Raw genomic sequence first — 17310 nt, forward strand, 5'->3', positions numbered from 1 at the left:
CCTGAGGTTCTAGGGTGCAGCTGCTTCCTAGCTTTTAGGATTTCTGCAGGTTGCCTGTGTTCCTTGACTCCTGAGCCGCTCTCTCTCCGTGGCCAGAGGTGTAGTAGTTTCAGTGTCTCAGTGCTCTGTTTGCATTGTCTGTCTTCACTCATTCTGACCCATGGGGACACTGAGCATCCTGCCAAGTTCATCTACCATCTAGAGCATCCAGAACAAATATTCTGTATCAAGATCCTTCATTTAGTGATATCTGCCAAGTCCCCTTTACCATGCATGCATTGTGATGGTTCCAGGGGTAGGAAGTGAACATCTGGGGAGGGAGGTCATTCTATCAGTCATATCACTGGGTTTGCAGAGAGGGGCTGCCCTGTGAAGAGTACCCTGAGGAGCTGGCTTTTAAAAATTAGACTTGTATGCTGTGGGATAATGCTCTTATACACTGCAAAGATTTGTTACTTGTATTGGTTTAATAAAATATAGATTGACAAGTAGCCAAGCAGGAAGTATGGGTGTGGCAGTCAGACTAGGATAATTCTGGGAAGAGGAAAGGCAGAGAGATGCAGTAGCAAGCCAGACACAGAGGAAGCAAGATGAGGATGCCTTACTGAGAAAAGGTACCAAGTCATGTGGCTAAACATAGGTAAGACTTATGGGTTAATTTAAATTGTAAGAGCTAGTTAGTATAAGCCTGAGCAATAGGCCAGACAGTTTATAATTAATATAAGCCTCTGTGTGTTTATTTGAGACTGAACAGCTGCAGGACCCAATGGGATAGAAACTTCCATCTATACTTGTTAAGGTCCAGGCAGGGGAAAGGGAATAGGAAAGAACTTGGGTGACTGGAGACTGGAAAACAGCCGTTGGTCTAGGCAGGGTGTGCCGGACAATGAGTGACAAGCGAAGTTAACGACAGCAGTGAAAGCCACTGGTGGGATTCTAAACAGTTTTGTGTTTGAAAAGAATCCTTCTTCTGCGTGCTTAGGGGTGGCTAAGGAGGATGGTGGAGGCTGTGTAAGAGCTGGTGGTGGAATGGATGAGAGATCCTGCAGCCTTGTCTAGCTGCTGCTGAACAAGAAGTGTATGGAGTGGAGAGATGGAAGGAGCTTGTCAGTAGAGCACAGAGATGGATGGGGACAGCACAGCAGCAGGTATGCCAGGTATGACCTGGAGGCGCTAGCCTGAGCCCTGATGAGGGCAGGGACTTTTACTAAGTGGGAAAATTCCAGGGGCGTGAGGTGTTCCATTACAGACGGATGTTGTGTTGAGGAACCGTGGATAGGTACATGGGAATTGTACCTTCAATGTATGCAGCATTGAAGGTAGCTTGAAGGGAAGTTTGCAGGGTGCAGATAGTTAGACATGGTCGGCTTGCAGCGGCTGCCTGCAGCCCTGCAGTAGCATCTGCTGGGTCACTGGAGAGAGGCAGGGGAGAGGCCTGGGGCCACCTCTGGGAAAAGCCAGCTGTCTACAAATGCCCCAAAGGCCACCTCTGGAAAAAGTCAGCTGTCTACAAATGCCCCTTTTGGGGAGCTTACTGTGTTTGTAGCTTCTCTGGGTGATGTGGGGGTAAAATCCAGGAGATTTTTTTTTCCTTTGAGTGCTGGGGTTGAGTCTAATGTCCTTGCAGATGCTAGGTGCGATATGGAGGTGAGGAAGCACTGGCAGTCCTTACAGGGTTAGTAAACACACGGCACTGGGTTCCTAGGCTGCTGTAGTCAATTATATTGTCTTGTGGCTTAAATAATCTACTTTGATATCTTTTAAAAGCACCAATTTATGTACTACTGATTGATTTATTATTGTATGCGTATGAGGGATATGTGTGCCACAGTGCATGTGTGGAAGTCAGAGGACAGTGTTTCTAAAGTTGGTTCTCTACTTCTATCTCTACATGGGTCCTGGGGATCAAGTTCAGGTCACCAGCCTTGCAAGTCAAGTATTTTACGTGCAGAGCATTGGCTTTGTTATAATTCTGAAATCCAAAGAACGCCCGGTTGGTAGAGGGCTGCACCCCCACCCCTCCAGGGTTCTTTGTGTAGCCCTGGTTGTCCTGGAACTCACTTTCTAGACCTTGAACTCACAGAGGTCAATGCCTCCCCAGGCATTTCCACAGCAGAGGTTGAACCGTGCCTTGGCTTTGTCCCATCCACCTGCAGCTTCTGAAATTGTCACACAGTATTGTGCTCTGCCTTGTTCATGCTCCCACTTTGAAGGACAGTTGTGAGCATTCTGAGCCCAATGGATAAGGCAGAGCAAGCCCCGTTCTAATGCCTTTTAAAAATATTCTATTTATTTATTTTATACAGATGAATGTTCTTTCTGCATTTTTTTTTTTATGGTGGAAGAGGGCATCAAATTCCACTCTAGATGGTTGTGAACCACCATGTGGGTGCTGGACATGGAACTCAGGACCTCTGGAAGAGCAGCCAGTGCTCTTACCTGCTGAGCCATCTCTCCAGACCCTCAGATGTGTGAATGAATACCATCTCAGTTTTCCTCTGTCCTGTGAGGTAATATAGCCCCCAGTTTTGGAGATTAGAGCAAGGGTGTCCTTGCTGAACTGTTCCTCCACCTATAGACACATCCATCTGCTGCGGAATGATGTTTTGGTAAGTGCTGGGTCACAGTTACCATACTGATTCCATAAGACTATAATGGAGCTAAAGAATTCTTATTGCCTACTGTTGTATGTGAGAGATTTTTTCCTAGAGGCATAATTCTCTCTCCACACATCCATACTACCCCCCCACATATGTCTAGGTGTATGTATGTATATGTTGTTTTTGTTTCCCCAGAAAGAAACCCAGGACAGACCAAAGTAATGATTGTACAAAAGTCTAACTTGGTGAACCGATGAATTTCTGTTGGGGTTCTTAACTAGTGTATGGGTGAAGGGTTACTTACAGAATCAAGTAGGACTCCAAAGCTGACCCTGAGAACAAGGTGTGGCATCATGGAAGCTGCAACCCTAGAGCTCTTTGCATGACGTACAGGCAGCTCAAGAGGTCAGAGAGTGTCCCCTCTGCAGTTGGATGGGTCACAGTTCCCTATCCCAGCAGTTTACTGCTTCTGTCTCTCCGGAGAGGGACCCCCATTTTCAGCCTTCCCAGGCATGTGAAGTTGTTTACCCCTGGTTCTCCTGAGCCTCTTCATTGTCTCCTGGGAAGCACCTTTTAACTTGGAGGGCACTGTTAACGTTACATTATCCGAAGTAATGCCATCTCTGTAAAAGGATAGAGTGACCTGTTCCTCAGTGTGACATGTCGACACAAACCTATTGCTAGTCATGTGAAAGAACAGCATGCACTGCTAGGCAGGGCACACGACCCTCGGTAGCGACAGTAAAAGCTAAGAATCTGCATCATGTCTTTTCTGTGCTTTGGGCTGTTTTAGCATGCTCTCCGTTTACAGTGTTTCCTGGAGTGCGCAGTCTCGTGTGACTCCCTAACTTTCTTTGTTTTTATGGGTATGTGGTGCGGGAGAATTATCTGTATTCTGTCAATCATGTATTTTAATAAAACGCTGATTGGCCAGGCAGGAAGTATAGGCGGGTCAACCAGACAGGAAGTAGAGGCGGGGCAATGAGAATAGGATAAGGCTAGGGAGGAGAAAGCTCCCTCAGCCACTCCTGTGCAGACCACCGAAGAGACAGCATGTAACTTGCCCAGCTGAGAAAGGTACGCAGCCATGGGCTAACGTAGATAAGGATAATGGGGTAACAAAAGTTGTAAGAACTAATAAGTAGCCTGACCTAGTGGGCCAATCAGTTTATAACCTTATGGAGTCCTGTGTGTGATTATTCTTTGTTGCTTGCCAGCTGTTGGGGTACTTGGAGGGATGGAAACCCCAACAAGCTGGCCCTCATGTTACAGGTATGCACATGGCTCGCGTGGGCTTACGTGCTCCATGTGTGTGTAGGAGCCCATGGGGGCCAGAAGAATGCATCAGATCCCTGGAACTGGAGTTGTAGGTGATTGTGAGCTGTTGTGTAGGTGCTGGGGATTGAACCTGGGTCCTCTGCAAGAGCAATGGATGCTCATAACCGGTGAACCATCCCTGCAGTTAGCTCCCTTATGTGCCTTCTTGATCTCACCATCTTTTCTAGCCCTTGACTTGATCTTCTGTTTCCTTTGTCATGCCCCAAGAAGCAATAAGTTGTTCCATACATATGTACCTATGCAATACACACTTCATATAGCATAGGTCGTGGGAGGTTGTACTTTCAGGCTAGTGTGTGTATTCCCTATGTCCACTAATGATAAAATTGCCTAAATAACGTATTTCTCAGCACGCATCCTCATGGTTAAGAGATATATGGCTGATTGTAGGTGTAAAAATATAAACAGAATAGCCCAGTGAGCCCACCATCCACACTGTCGCTCAGCTTCAACTACACGGCCTTACCCCCTTCTGTACCTTTCCTTGCTTCCCCAGTCTTAGAAATCCTCTGACTTTTATGTGTTTCAGCAGAAACAGTTCAAAGATGACAAGCTCTGAGGGAGACGTAAGAACGAGGTAGCAACGGCAGGAGACAGGAGGGAGTATGCGAGGTATGAGGGATGCTGAGCGTATGGTACGATAGAGCTGAGGAGAGATGCTTAGGTCACGGAAGCATCTCCATTCTTTACAACAGAGAGGCACATAAGCTTATGAGCAGCCAATTAGGGGAGTGAGTCCTGGACTGCTGGTGCAAAATTTCTTTCTTTTTTCTTCTTCCTACCGGGTTGGCCTCAAACTCAGCAATTCATCTGCCTCTGCCTCCTGATTGCCGGGACTAAAGACTGTGTTACCACACCCAGCTCGAAGACCTCCAGAACTGGGTGAATTTGGATGAGTCTGGTCAGTGTGATTGTTGGACCTTTCTTTCCTTCTAGTACAGCACAGACTGGGTGTATATTGAGAAAGCGATGGAGAATTTGTTCATAATGGGTTCCTACTTTGCTGGGTGGGAAGTCCAACAGGTAGGGTCTGATGGCCTGTTAACATCGGTGTGAGTGGATACTACGTCACCTCAGGGTCTCTGTTCTCAATACAAATCTTCATCCTAACTTCCAGGCTCCTTTTCCACAAACGGCAAAATTACTGCTAAGACAGGCAAGACTTACCTAGCAAAAATCGTGTGTTAACTTCTCTGTGTTGTCTTTTTTTTTTCATAAAGAAAGAGCTAATGAGATCTTGTTCCTACCACTGTGTTTCGTATGTTACATTTATCCTGATCTCCCTGCCTGCCATACATTCTAATTTTTCCTGAAAAAAAAAAAAAAGAATGGATGTTGGTCTTTTTAATACCAATCATTTACATTAATTTGTAATTTAGAAATAACTTTATTAAAAATGTTAGGCTTTTTTTTTTTTGTCAGTACTGTGGAATCCTGCCATAATTTGGTCTGTTATTTCAAAGGCTCGTCTGTAGAGTGAAGCCGTGTTATTGTGGAGACAATGGCTCTTTCCCTCATGCACTGAACTTGGCTCATGTTTGAGCATTGAGTCCTCTCTCAGACGGTGGGTAAAGGAGCCTAGAATGGTGACATAGCAGAGAAAGAGAGAGAGAGAGACAGAGAGAGACAGAGAGGGAGAGAGAGACACACACACACAGAGACACACAGAGAGAGACAGAGAGGGAGAGAGAGATAGAGAGAGAGACAGCTCACGGAATCAAGGCTGGGGAGTAAGAGCCTGCTGTATTTCTATTCAGTTGGCTCGCGTTCGAGTTATTTCCTATTTAAAGTGTGCTATGTGGCAAGGGGCCGTTTTGATGGTCATGTTTTTCTGAAGGAGGAGAGGAGAACTGTGTGAGTTAAAAGTACACAGCATTAGGAGGCTAAAGAGATAGCTTAATGGTTACGGGCACTTGTTGCTCTGGCAGAGGACCTAGGTTTGGCTTAGCACCAACATAGTGGCTCACAACCAACTTTAACTCCTGTCCTAGGGGATATGACACCTTTTTCTGGCACCAGGCACACACAGAGTACACATACACACATGCAGGCAAAACATTCATACACGTAAAAAATAAATTAAGGAATATACAGTATTAGAAATTGTCTAAAGATTTATTCTGTTGTTTACTCACATGTGTGTACACTTTTAATTAATGAGTCATCCCGCCAGGCCCGCAGCATTACCTTTTAATGTTTTCCGTTCTGTTTCCCAAATCCTCGTGCCTCTGCGAGCTTCGAGTTTCCCATGGTAGCCTGAGAAGAAGAAGGCTGCAGATGGTGAGGGACCAGAATCAGCAAGGCCCTCTGGTCCTACCTACTGCTCCTTGTCCATGCGTGGGCTCTGCACTCACAAGCCAGTCAAATACAGATCGGAGGCATTTAAGCATCTCACCTGTACTGAGCACACTTTGTCTTTACACTCGTGTACCAACAGTTTATATAGCAATCATATGATACCTGGTATTATAAGTAATGTAGGAAAGAAAGACACACAGGAGGATGTGCTTAGGTTATAAGCCACTACTATACCAGTGGTTCTCAACCTGTGGGTTATGACTCCTTCACTAGGGGTCACATATCGGATGTTTATATTACGATTCACAACAGTAGCAAAATTACAGTTATGAAGTAGCAATGAAATAATTTTATGGTTGGGGACCACAATATGAAACTGTATTGAGAGGCACTGACTATACTGTGGCGCCCCCTCGTCCAGCAAGGAAGAACAACCACGAAGTCGAGGATTCTTCTCAAATCACACTTTATTGGAGCCTCTTGGTTGAAGGGAGAGCGGGAAGCGAGAGAGAGCAAGAAACGAAAGAGAACAAGGAGAGAGAGAGAAAGCAAGAGAGAGAGAAAGCGAGAGAGAGAGAGAGAGAGAGAGAGAGGGAGAGAGAGAGAGAGAGAGAGAAGGCCAAGCGGCATCTGCTTATATAGGTTGAAGGGACTCGGGTACTGCCCTGATTGGTGAATACCAATCTGCTGATGCCCGAAGCCTCGGGATTGGCCAGGGACAAGGCTCAATTGCGCATGTACAGGCAAAGGGCGCTCAGCCCCACGTGGCAATACCAAATAAGGACTTGTTTACCTCCAAGCTGCAGGACCGCCAGCGCCATCTTGTAATGGTGATAATCAGTCGGCTCCTTACACTATACCATTTATGTAAAGGCACCGAGTGTCTTTCTAGGGGGCCTGGAACCTGCTCCCCGTGGTCAGTGATCATTGTACCTGACTCAAGTGAATTTTTCTTACTTACAGGCAGCCCACTCAATCTGAGTGAGAAAAGACCATCCATTATTAGTGACTAGCCCCAGGTAGGTGGGGCTTCATCACTGTTTTGATGGCTAGGCTCTGGCAGCATTTGGATAAGATTGAGCCTGACTCCTCAGTTCAGCCTTTGGGAATTTATTAGAATAGCTTGCAGGTCTAACTCGTCTACCAATGGCTGTTTACCAATGAAAAGTCCAAGAATCATGTAGTTGCTTAGTCTGTGAGGCTGGATGTCTCAGCTGGTCTTCAGTATATGCTGGAATCCCAAAGAAGTATGCTCTAATGCCAGTGAAGGAATGGGCTTGCTGGTGAGAGCAAGCGGGCAAAGAGAGCAAGCTTCCTTCTTCCGTGCCCGTTAGACAGGCTGCCAGCAGAAGGTGTGGCCCGTGTTAAAGGCGACTTTTCCCACCTCAAAAGATTCAGATGAAAAGTGGATCTTCCTACTGCAAATGATTTAATTAAGAAAAAGAAATCCCTCCCAGATGTATGTACCCAGTCTCTTGGGTTTTAAATCACTTCCAGACGTAGGCAACTGGGAATAGTCATCTTATTGTAAGCTTCTTGAGGATGAACCGCACAGTCCCTGGCACAGAGGGCGTGGGAGTTCTCGCCATGCTGGGGTATGACCAGCCTTAGCAGTCTGAGGCATCCGACCGCTGTCAGGTTTCACATTGGATCCTTTCATTATCTGCAACATTCTCTGCACATAGTCCCTTCTCATTATGACCCTCTCCGGGTCCTCTACTTAAAGGTACAGTCGTGCGGCCTTTACAACTCAATGCCCCTACCATCCCCAGCCCGTCTCATAGCTGTATTGTCTAATAGACTTGCTCCATGGTTCAGGCTGTTGTCACGTACACAGATGGGAACTCCGTGAGAGTAGGCATACAAGTCCGCTTCCTCACCATTCTCATTGATGCCTGGACCTAGAGACGGGTGCCTGACTCAACAGGTGTGCACTGTAGCCTTATCAGCAATTGACTTTGGAAGTGGTCCTGTCTTCCAGGCACTCTGTTTCTGAAAGTTGCTGCAGCTGTCTGGAATGTTTTATTCAAAGGATCATCTGCTCATTTACATACCGATCTCAAATGTCCTCTCCTCATGGGAGGTGACTGAAACTACACAGTGTCAGGCTGGGCAACACATGAGTTGGCTTCGAAGTACTGCGAGTGTATGAAAGAACACTCCTCGTATCCCCCATATGTTGTTGACAAGGGATGCTTGTTTCAGAGTGAGCTAGCTCATATCACCTCATTTCCTCATCTGTTTTCACGCCACCAAACTCTTGTTATGTTTTCTTGTAGGGCACCAATGCCTCTGCTCTGGAAAAAGACATTGGTCCAGAGCAGTTTCCGATCAATGAACACTACTTCGGATTGGTCAATGTAAGTATTTACTGTTTCCAATATTTTAGGGTATTTGATGTGACTTGCTGGCTGACTTTTGTTTTTGCTGTGTGAGACAAGAGCTATGTAGCTCTATACAGCTCTGTGTAGCTCTGTTGTATCTGAACTCATTTTGCAGACCTGGCTGGCCTTGAACTCTCAGTGATTCTCCTGCCTCTGCCTGAGCACTGCGACTTGAGGCTTATGTACCTTGCCCGTCTCTCTCTGCTACCATTGCCACCATTATTCATTGTTAAATAACTGGGTGCTTTAGTTAGTAGTAGAGGCAAATACTGGAGAAAGGCATTCTAATCTACTATTTAAAATGTACTAAATGTTGTCCCCAGCAAAGGACTTAATTACTACATTATTGATTGAACTCACAACCCCTTTCCTGCATGCCTTGAGGGGAGTCCCTTTGATATGCTGCTTTTATAGTGACTTCATTAGCATTTGTGGCTGAACCTGCTTTGATTTGTCCTCCCTTTCTCACAGCAGGAACCTTCCAGTCTTTGTATTGGTTTGGGCCAATACAACAGTGACCTGTACTTGACAAATAATATAGCATGTTTTTGAGATATATTAATAATATATCTTTAGCTCGGGGTGAGCTGTCAGTCAAGGACCAAGAGTCATGTATCCCAGAGTCACTTGGCCCCATTGTTGTGAGACAAAACTTTCCCTAGGAGATGCAATACCCATCCGCTCACCCCAGAGTGATGTAGGGAGCTCACGACAGACCAAATTACAGACACCGTCGAAGTCCAGTTTGGTGAACCAGTGAGTTTTAGTGAGGTTACATACAGGAATATGGGAGAGGTTACTTAGAGGAGCAGAAAAGAGTCAGAGACAGCTGGATCACCAAGGCTCACCCCAACATGGGTGACAGACAGCTCACTAAAACGGGCAAATCTGAAGTCTACTGCACAGCCTGCAGGCAGCACAGCAGGGTGGAGAGGGCCCTTTCCAGGCGCCTTTGCCTAAGCCTCCTCCAGGCTGCTTGGCTGGGCTGGTTTCTGCTTCTTCTAGGCAGCTGTCTGGTCTCAGAGTCTTCTCAGATTTTGTTCTTCCGAGAGTCCTCTTTGAAGTTTAGCTCACTCTGGCAGGGAGGGGCCTAGTGGATCCAGTCAGCTCCAGGGACTTCCTGAAACCGCTTTGAGTTGGTTACTTTCCTACTTAAGGAGTTTCCCTGTAGGATATGGAGTTTCGGTCTTGGAGGAAACTGTTTTACAACCTGTTTTCCTTTGTGCTAGACAGGAGCCCCTAGGACCTGGCCCTCCTTAGGCTCTGCTTCCTTGGCAAGGTGGTGGTAGGTCAGGTGTTAAGGTGGTATTGCCCATCACCACTGAGCTTTTTACTTCACCATCTTCTCTTTATTGAACAGAAGTTTTACATGTTGAGGATGCTAGTTCATAGACACATGGCTTTCTGGAGCAGCTTCTCCGCCGGTCTGCCAGCTTTCTGCTGTGTTGTGTGCTTGAAGAAGTTAGGCACATTCTTTCTCAGTAAATGCTACCTTGGATGCAGAGGAAAGAGCCCCATCTTTTATTCTCCATGTACTGTTAACTAGTGGTATGAACTGTGGCAAGGAACTTGGTTTTGTTCTTTAAAAATATAATGTTGGGGTGACCGCAGCCGCTAGTCCAGGCAGAAATGGCTAGAGCGGTGCAGGTTCCCCGAGAGCGGCAGAGCTGGTGGGAGCGCGTCCGGGTCAGGCTGATACCAGCCATGCGGCTAGGAGAGTCAGGCGGCCGGGTGAGCAAACGGTTGAGTGAATAAACATAAGGCTGAACATAAAGCTAAACATTTATTACTTAAAGAAGAGGCAGAGAGACACAGAGACACAGAAACATAGAGACAGAGGAGACACGTGCACACGCCAAGAGAGGGGGACAGAAGGAAGGGGTTAAGATGGCGACAAGGGAGGGTCAGAAGTGGCTGGGAGTGGGCGTGACTTGTCCCTTAAAGGGACCAGAGCAAAAGAATAACATTTGGTCTTTCTGGCCTTCCTTTTCCACCTTAATAGTGGCTGTAGTGGTTCTCCCTCTTGAGCCACAGTGAAGGATGAATGAGAGCCCCTAGGTGAGGCCCTGGTGGAGGCCAGGGCATGCTGCAGACACTTGGAAAATAACCCTCTTATTTCCCCAGAGTTGATCACTAGTTCAGGCCAGCCGTGACTGAAGGGTGTCGGGTAAAAGACACTGAGAAGCAGAGTAGAGACCTGACAGAGGAGAGCTACACAAGGCCCCGGGAGGACAGTCTTCTAACATAAATACAGTTTATTTTAGCCGCTGTGCAGGAACCTCCACTTAGCTCTCTGAAGAAAGTTATTCAATCCATGGTAATTTTTTTCTTGACTAAAGAAAATACAAAGGCAGACAGTGGAGAATTATGACTCTCGCCTGACTAGTAGAAGAATTATGAAGGCTGTGTCTATTAATAGATTCATTTATGATTCCTGGGATGGTAATTTGTGGAGGTGCCAGCCTCTGCGTGAAGGGGTTTGCCACCTGTTACATGGTTGTGCCAAGGAACATTAAAATACCTAGGCTCCGAAGATGTTCGCACCAAGAGGTGGTTCAGCGAAGACGCCCATACTCCGTTTGACCTTCTACAGCACTTTGGGATCTGGGCTATGAATCTTGTTATTTCTTCGGAATTTCTTCCTGTTCATTTGCTGTGTGGGAATAGCCGAAAGTGCAGGTCTCAGCTGGGTCCTCCCACGGAGCTAGGCTTCCAGCCACTTAGAAGCCAGTGAGATAATGACATTGCCGCTGCAGTCAAACGTGTCTGTGACCTGGAGAGGAACAGTGTTGCTGTGTGGGCCCTACTCTGATTATAGGGGGGGTGGTCGGGAACTTGTGTGATACCATATTGAGACAATTGCCACCTTGGAGGAAACATGAGGCAGGGTAATTTAGAAGGTAAGAGGCAGGAAAATGGGAGGTTGGCCTATGGAGACACTTTTTGCTCCATTGCGTTGGAGTAAGTGAGACTTGGCACTCTGGGGCAGCGACCACTGTAATCCTAACAGAGAAAAACAATCCCTGTTCCCTAAAGACTTGAGCTGGACAGGTAGTTCTTAACTTCTTAAATAATCCTCCTCACTGTTGTATGTGTGTATATGTTTACATAATATGTGTATATATATGTTTGTATTCATATAAACACATACACATATATACACATATCACATACATATCACACACACTTATATTTACATACACTCACACATGCATGTGTGCAGGTGCGCACACATGTGCAAACACACACACACACGTATTTCCCACTGAGCTATATCCCTGGTTGTCTCAGGTTTTTTTTTTATTTTTAATTTCACAGTCATGAGAGTTTTGTTTGTTTGTTTTTGAGACAAGGTCTTTCTTTACAGCTCAAGTTGACCTTGAACTCATAGTATAGTGCAGGCTGGCTTCCAGCTTGCAGTGATCCTCTTGCCTCAGCTTTTCAAGAGCTGGGATCCCAAATGTGCATCACCATGCCTGCAGTCATGGGGGATTTTTTTTATACTGCATTGTGACTTTTCTTTAGCCAGCTGCTTTTCTGAGTCCCCATGCTGTGTAGGTTTCATCTTCCCCTACCTCCCCGAAGACAGGGCTCTTCCATGTTAAAACCCTGGCAGTCCTGGAACTTGCTGTATAGGCCAGACTGGCCTTATTCTTGTAGAGATCTTCCTGCTTCTGCTTCCTTGGTGCTGGGATTAAAGGCAGGCACCACTATCGCCTGGCTTCTTGTCTCTTTTTTCTAAGTACCAGATCCTATTAGATTCCTCATCAGAGTGTTTATATAAGTTAGACTTTGATGGATCAGAAAAGTACTAGAATTCCTAGGCTTCTATTATCCGTGGGGAATGCATTCCAGGACCCCCAGTGGATACCTAAAACTGCATAGTACCAAACTCTATAGAGACTGTGTTTTTCTTTTATGTTTACACTGGTGGTAAAGGCACAGGAGATTAAATAATGCTCTAATAAAATAGAACAATTACAGTAAATCTTCAGTATTAGTTTGTTTCTTAATACTTGGTTGGAGCTCTTGTTGAGTAATATAAAGATTACTTATGATACCCAGGAAGTCTACAGAGGGGCAAGTGGGCAGGTACCACATACATTATGCCTACGCTCTGCTAAGGGGTGATTCACATCTGGGACAGGATGGCGTAGGATGGTGTGAGATTCCATCACATTGCACAGAATGGAACATAATAGAAAACATATAGATAATTTATTTCTGTAATTTTTCCACGTAATGGTCACAGACTGTGGTTGACTCCCCATGACTGGAAGCATGGCAAGCAAAACTACACTAAGGAAGTTGACTTTGTTACTGAGTGGTTCTCAACTTGTGGGTGCCACCCCCTGGGAGTTGAACAACCCTTATGAAGTGGTTGCCTAAGACTGTCGGAAAACACAGATTTTTACATTACAGTTCATAACAGCAGCAAAGTTACAGTTATGAAGTAGCAACAAAAATGATTTTATGATTGGGGGTCACCACAACTTGAGGAGCTGTGTTAGGGAGTCGCAGCACTAGGCAGGTGGAGATCCTCCTTGTACCCTTTTGTTCCTGTCCTTGTTGATCAGATCCACAGTTATCTCTTCCGGCATATTGGGCTCTGACAGGGGAACGCAGGTATTGGCAGGGTCCAGCATCCTGGCATCTCCCGCTCCTCCCCTGCTCAGAGACGGCTTATCCCCAGACAATGACTCCAGTCACCCCTCTTGTGCCTTGGCAGTTCGGAAACACGTGCTACTGTAACTCCGTGCTTCAGGCATTGTACTTCTGCCGGCCATTCCGGGAGAATGTGTTGGCATACAAGGCCCAGCAAAAAAAGAAGGAAAACTTGCTGACATGCCTGGCAGACCTTTTCCACAGCATCGCCACGCAGAAGAAGAAGGTCGGCGTCATCCCACCAAAGAAGTTCATTTCAAGGCTGAGGAAAGAGAACGGTGAGTGCTGGAGCCTTGGTGGGGTGACGGAGCTGGAGGACAGCAAGAGCCGGGGTTCTGGGCAGCCTCCACATGGAAAGCTCATTCTAGTTTATTAAAGTTTGTGAGTTAGTGCGGTTAACTAGGTGGTTTCTTGGACTGAAGAGATGGTTCAGTGGTGAAGAGTGAGCACTTGAAAAATGCATGCTCTGGTTTCAGAGGACTGGAGTTTAGTTCCCAGGGCCCATGTGGGATGGCTCATGGCCACCTATGACTCCAGTTCCAGGGGATCTGATACTCTACACATTATATATACTTACATAGACACCCCCCCCACACATAAATAACAGTGGAAAAAATTGGGGGGGGGGTGGGAAGAGAGAGAGTGAGAGAGCGGGCGCAGGTGTGGTAGTGTGTAACTTTAATCCTAACACTTAGGAGTCAAAGACAGCAGGTCACCATGAGTTCCAGGCCACCTAGAACTACATGATTAGACTTTGTTACAAAAAAAAAAATGAATTAAAATTAATTAATTAATTAAATTAGAAAGGGGAGAGGAGAAAGAAAAGAAAACGGGGTTTCCCTTTATAAGCTATCCTGGCACTCACTCTGTAGACTAGGCTGGCTTTGAACTCACAGAGATCTGCCTGCCTCTGCCTCCTGAGTGAGTGCTGGGACTAAAGGCATGCTCCACCACTGCCCGTCAGAAGACATTTCTTCTATTCCCATTATACAAGAAACAGAGAATATAATAGAAATTTAAAAATTGAGGTTTGACATCTCATTTAGAATGATTTCTTTCTCCTTCCTTCCTTCTTTCCTTCCTTCCTTCCTTCCTTCCTTCCTTCCTTCCTTCCTTTTTTTTGTAACTTGCTGCATTCTAAGAAGGATCATTGTAAGAGGAAAAAAAAATTGACCAAGGCAGACTTCAGTACTCCACTCCCAGGGTTAAATACATTGATGTAATCACTGAGCGGAACAGTACTGTTGTATGAACCGTGACTAAAGCAAACACAAGCTACCTAATCAGGGCCTCTGGTGTGTTAAAAATAACGTGGGTGTTATAGTGAACATGACATGAGCCCTGTAGGCTTGAGTGTGTTCAGTCTGCGGCTGTCGGTTCTCAGTTGGTGGTGGTATTTGGAGGAGGTCGTGGAAACTTTAGAAGCTGGGCCTTAGCTTTTTAAACAGATCCCAGGGGTGTGCCTTTGAAAGTGACACTGGCTACTAGTCCCTCCCTCATTCTGTGCTTCCTGTGGACTGTGAGGTAGCCGGCTCCTGTCATACTCCATTGCTGGGGTGATGCTCTGCCCAGTGTCTGGGACTGAGCAACCACGGATAGAACCCTCTGAAACTGTGAAACCAGAGAAACCCCTCCTTCTGTGGGTATATGTGCTTAGGTATCTTGTCACAGTCATGGGGTGAGTGACATCAACAGTGACAAGACTTCCCATGGGGCCTTTTGTCTTTTGAGGGGAAATAGTGATAGAGATACGTTGTGTATTCTAGAAGTTTACATTGTTAGTTTTTCTGATGATGGGAATATTTGATGTTGCAACTTGCATCTGCCCCAGATGCCACCTTACTCCAATACATGGGCACAGTTAACCTGGTGTTTGTTTTTTCAAAGTCTTGCTTAATTTGATAGCTAGCTTTCAAAGCTGTAATAGTTTATGTATGCTGGAATAAAAGTGACCTGAATAGAGAAGGAAACCAACCCTCCCAGTGTAGTTGTGAGTATGACTCAAGAGTAGGGGCTTCCAACTGCTTGCTTGTCCTGACATCAGGGCCCGCAGTAGGCTTAGGGTACTTGAGTTTGTTTTAGGAACACCGTGGAAAAGATGTCTGTTCACACATGCTCCTCATTTCTCTTTGATCTTTCATATAAGATTCTTCCAGGCTAGTCTTCGGTTTAATATGACTCTCAGGAAGAGAATCTCACTGCTATAACGGAATGACCCAAAGACTGATTAGTCCCTGGTGGTCACATCCTATCAAGAGTTGATATTCAGGGGCTCAGTAGATAAAGTACCCTTCAAGCAAGTGAGAAGACTGGAGTCCAAATCCCCGGCGCTCATATGAAAAGCTGGGCAGGTAGCCCAGGATTCCAGGCTGATAGCCAGCCTGTGATCCCAGTAGGCAGGAGGTAGAGGGTGGAGATAGGGGATGGTTAGAGCAAGCTGGGTAGCCAGACTGGCCCAATAAGTGAGTGGCAGAGTTAGCCAGAGGCCCTTCCCTTAGAGAGAACGTGGAGCATGAATGCCAGTGTCAGCCTCTGCCCTCTGCATACTCACATACACACAGAAGCATGCACCTGCTCACATGCGTGCCCCCATCCCCCAGCATGTACACTGCATGCACACGTGCAAAAACAAATATGTATTTTATCAGGGTTTCTGTCTAGGAATTTTGGTCCTTTTTTAGAATGATTAAACATTGGTTCATTGTTATAGGTGACTGTAAGAAGACGGGATATTCATGTTTGGTGGGTGGGAGGAAATAGAAAGGAATGGTTCTTTGGAAAGTTGTTCATTGTAATTGCGGTAGCGATAAAATGTATGTCTATGCCATACCTGTCCACTCTTTCCTTGTAAATACTGAAGCATGTCATGGAAAGCTAATTCTGTCTGTCCACTCTCCAGGATGCAGAGTGTGAAATCATGGCCTTCTCCTTTCCAGATCTCTTTGACAACTACATGCAGCAGGATGCTCACGAGTTTTTAAATTATTTGCTAAACACTATTGCGGACATCCTGCAGGAGGAGAAGAAACAGGAAAAACAAAATGGGAAGTTAAAAAATGGCAACATGAACGAACCCGCAGAGAGTAACAAACCAGAGCTCACCTGGGTGCACGAGATTTTTCAGGGAACACTCACCAACGAAACCCGCTGCTTGAACTGTGAAACTGTGAGTCCATGGTGGGGGCCGGGGGCATGATGGCGTTCATCTTTCTTGTCCATGTGTGTTGAGATATCACACGCTTACCATTGTCTTCAGGACCTGTGGGTCGGCCTGTCTATCATTCCTCTGGACCTCAAGCGCAAGCGCTTGGAAGTGTGGGTTCATTATGACGTCTCAGCTGGGGGGACGAAAAGATGTCCCTCTCAGGTGGTAGGAACAGAGTAAGGAGGACAGTGTGGCCTTAAATGCTGGGTTGTTTTACTCCATGAACAGATTTTAGGGCTAAACATTAAAGTATTGAATTACACTGTGAACCACTTAATATGAAGAGGTCGGAGGGCATCACGAAGAGGTCAGGGGTAATGTATGGACCCTTACGTGACTTTTGGAAGTCTAGTATGGTGCAGCCTAGTGGTAGGGGAAGATTGACTCTGACTTGTACACAGTCAGCTGTCTAGGTGAGAACCCCCTCAACAGGGAATTTTGGGAGTTGGGCATCATTTGTGCTTGGTTGCATCTAGCACCTTGGCTTCAATGGAAGGCCCTTAAAGTTACTTGGATTTAGGGACATCCTCTCTACAGAGTGACTCAGAGTGACGTAGTTGCTTGTTATATTTAACTCAGACTTTGAGAGTGCCTTCATTGTTTGGCTGGGTAACAGCCCAGCTGCCTGAGTTTCGGTGCTGGCCCTGACTCCCAGATTTTTCCAACCTTCCATCGTATTGTTGTTTTCTTCGCTGTCTCTGCCGTCCTCATCTTAAAGCAGGGTTGACGCACACACATCATCCCGCTGGTGACCGGGAAGAGCGGATTTGGCGATGTCTGTTAAATGTGGAGCCGTACTCGCCATGCGGCAGAGTATATA

The 17310-nt window shown here is 46.1% G+C and overlaps 1 protein-coding gene across 3 annotated transcripts in view; it reads left to right on the plus strand.

The window, feature by feature from the left end:
- The window catches only part of Usp46 (ubiquitin specific peptidase 46), a 75323-nt gene that overhangs the window by 21075 nt on the left and 36938 nt on the right, over window positions 1-17310 (plus strand). For 2 of the 3 annotated variants that reach the window (XM_048415285.3, XM_087908951.1), the window contains exons 2-4: window positions 8516-8596; window positions 13350-13563; window positions 16222-16451. In XM_048415285.3, coding sequence (XP_048271242.2) covers window positions 8516-8596; window positions 13350-13563; window positions 16222-16451 — 525 coding nt within the window. Of the gene's footprint in view, window positions 1-8112; window positions 8164-8515; window positions 8597-13349; window positions 13564-16221; window positions 16452-17310 lie in introns of those variants that run through there. The other variant, XM_087908950.1, reaches the window with a different exon arrangement.

Source organism: Myodes glareolus, chromosome 8 (genome assembly GCF_982192425.1).
Source record: "Myodes glareolus chromosome 8, mMyoGla1.1, whole genome shotgun sequence".
In the NCBI taxonomy this organism is placed as follows: Eukaryota; Metazoa; Chordata; class Mammalia; order Rodentia; family Cricetidae; genus Myodes; species Myodes glareolus.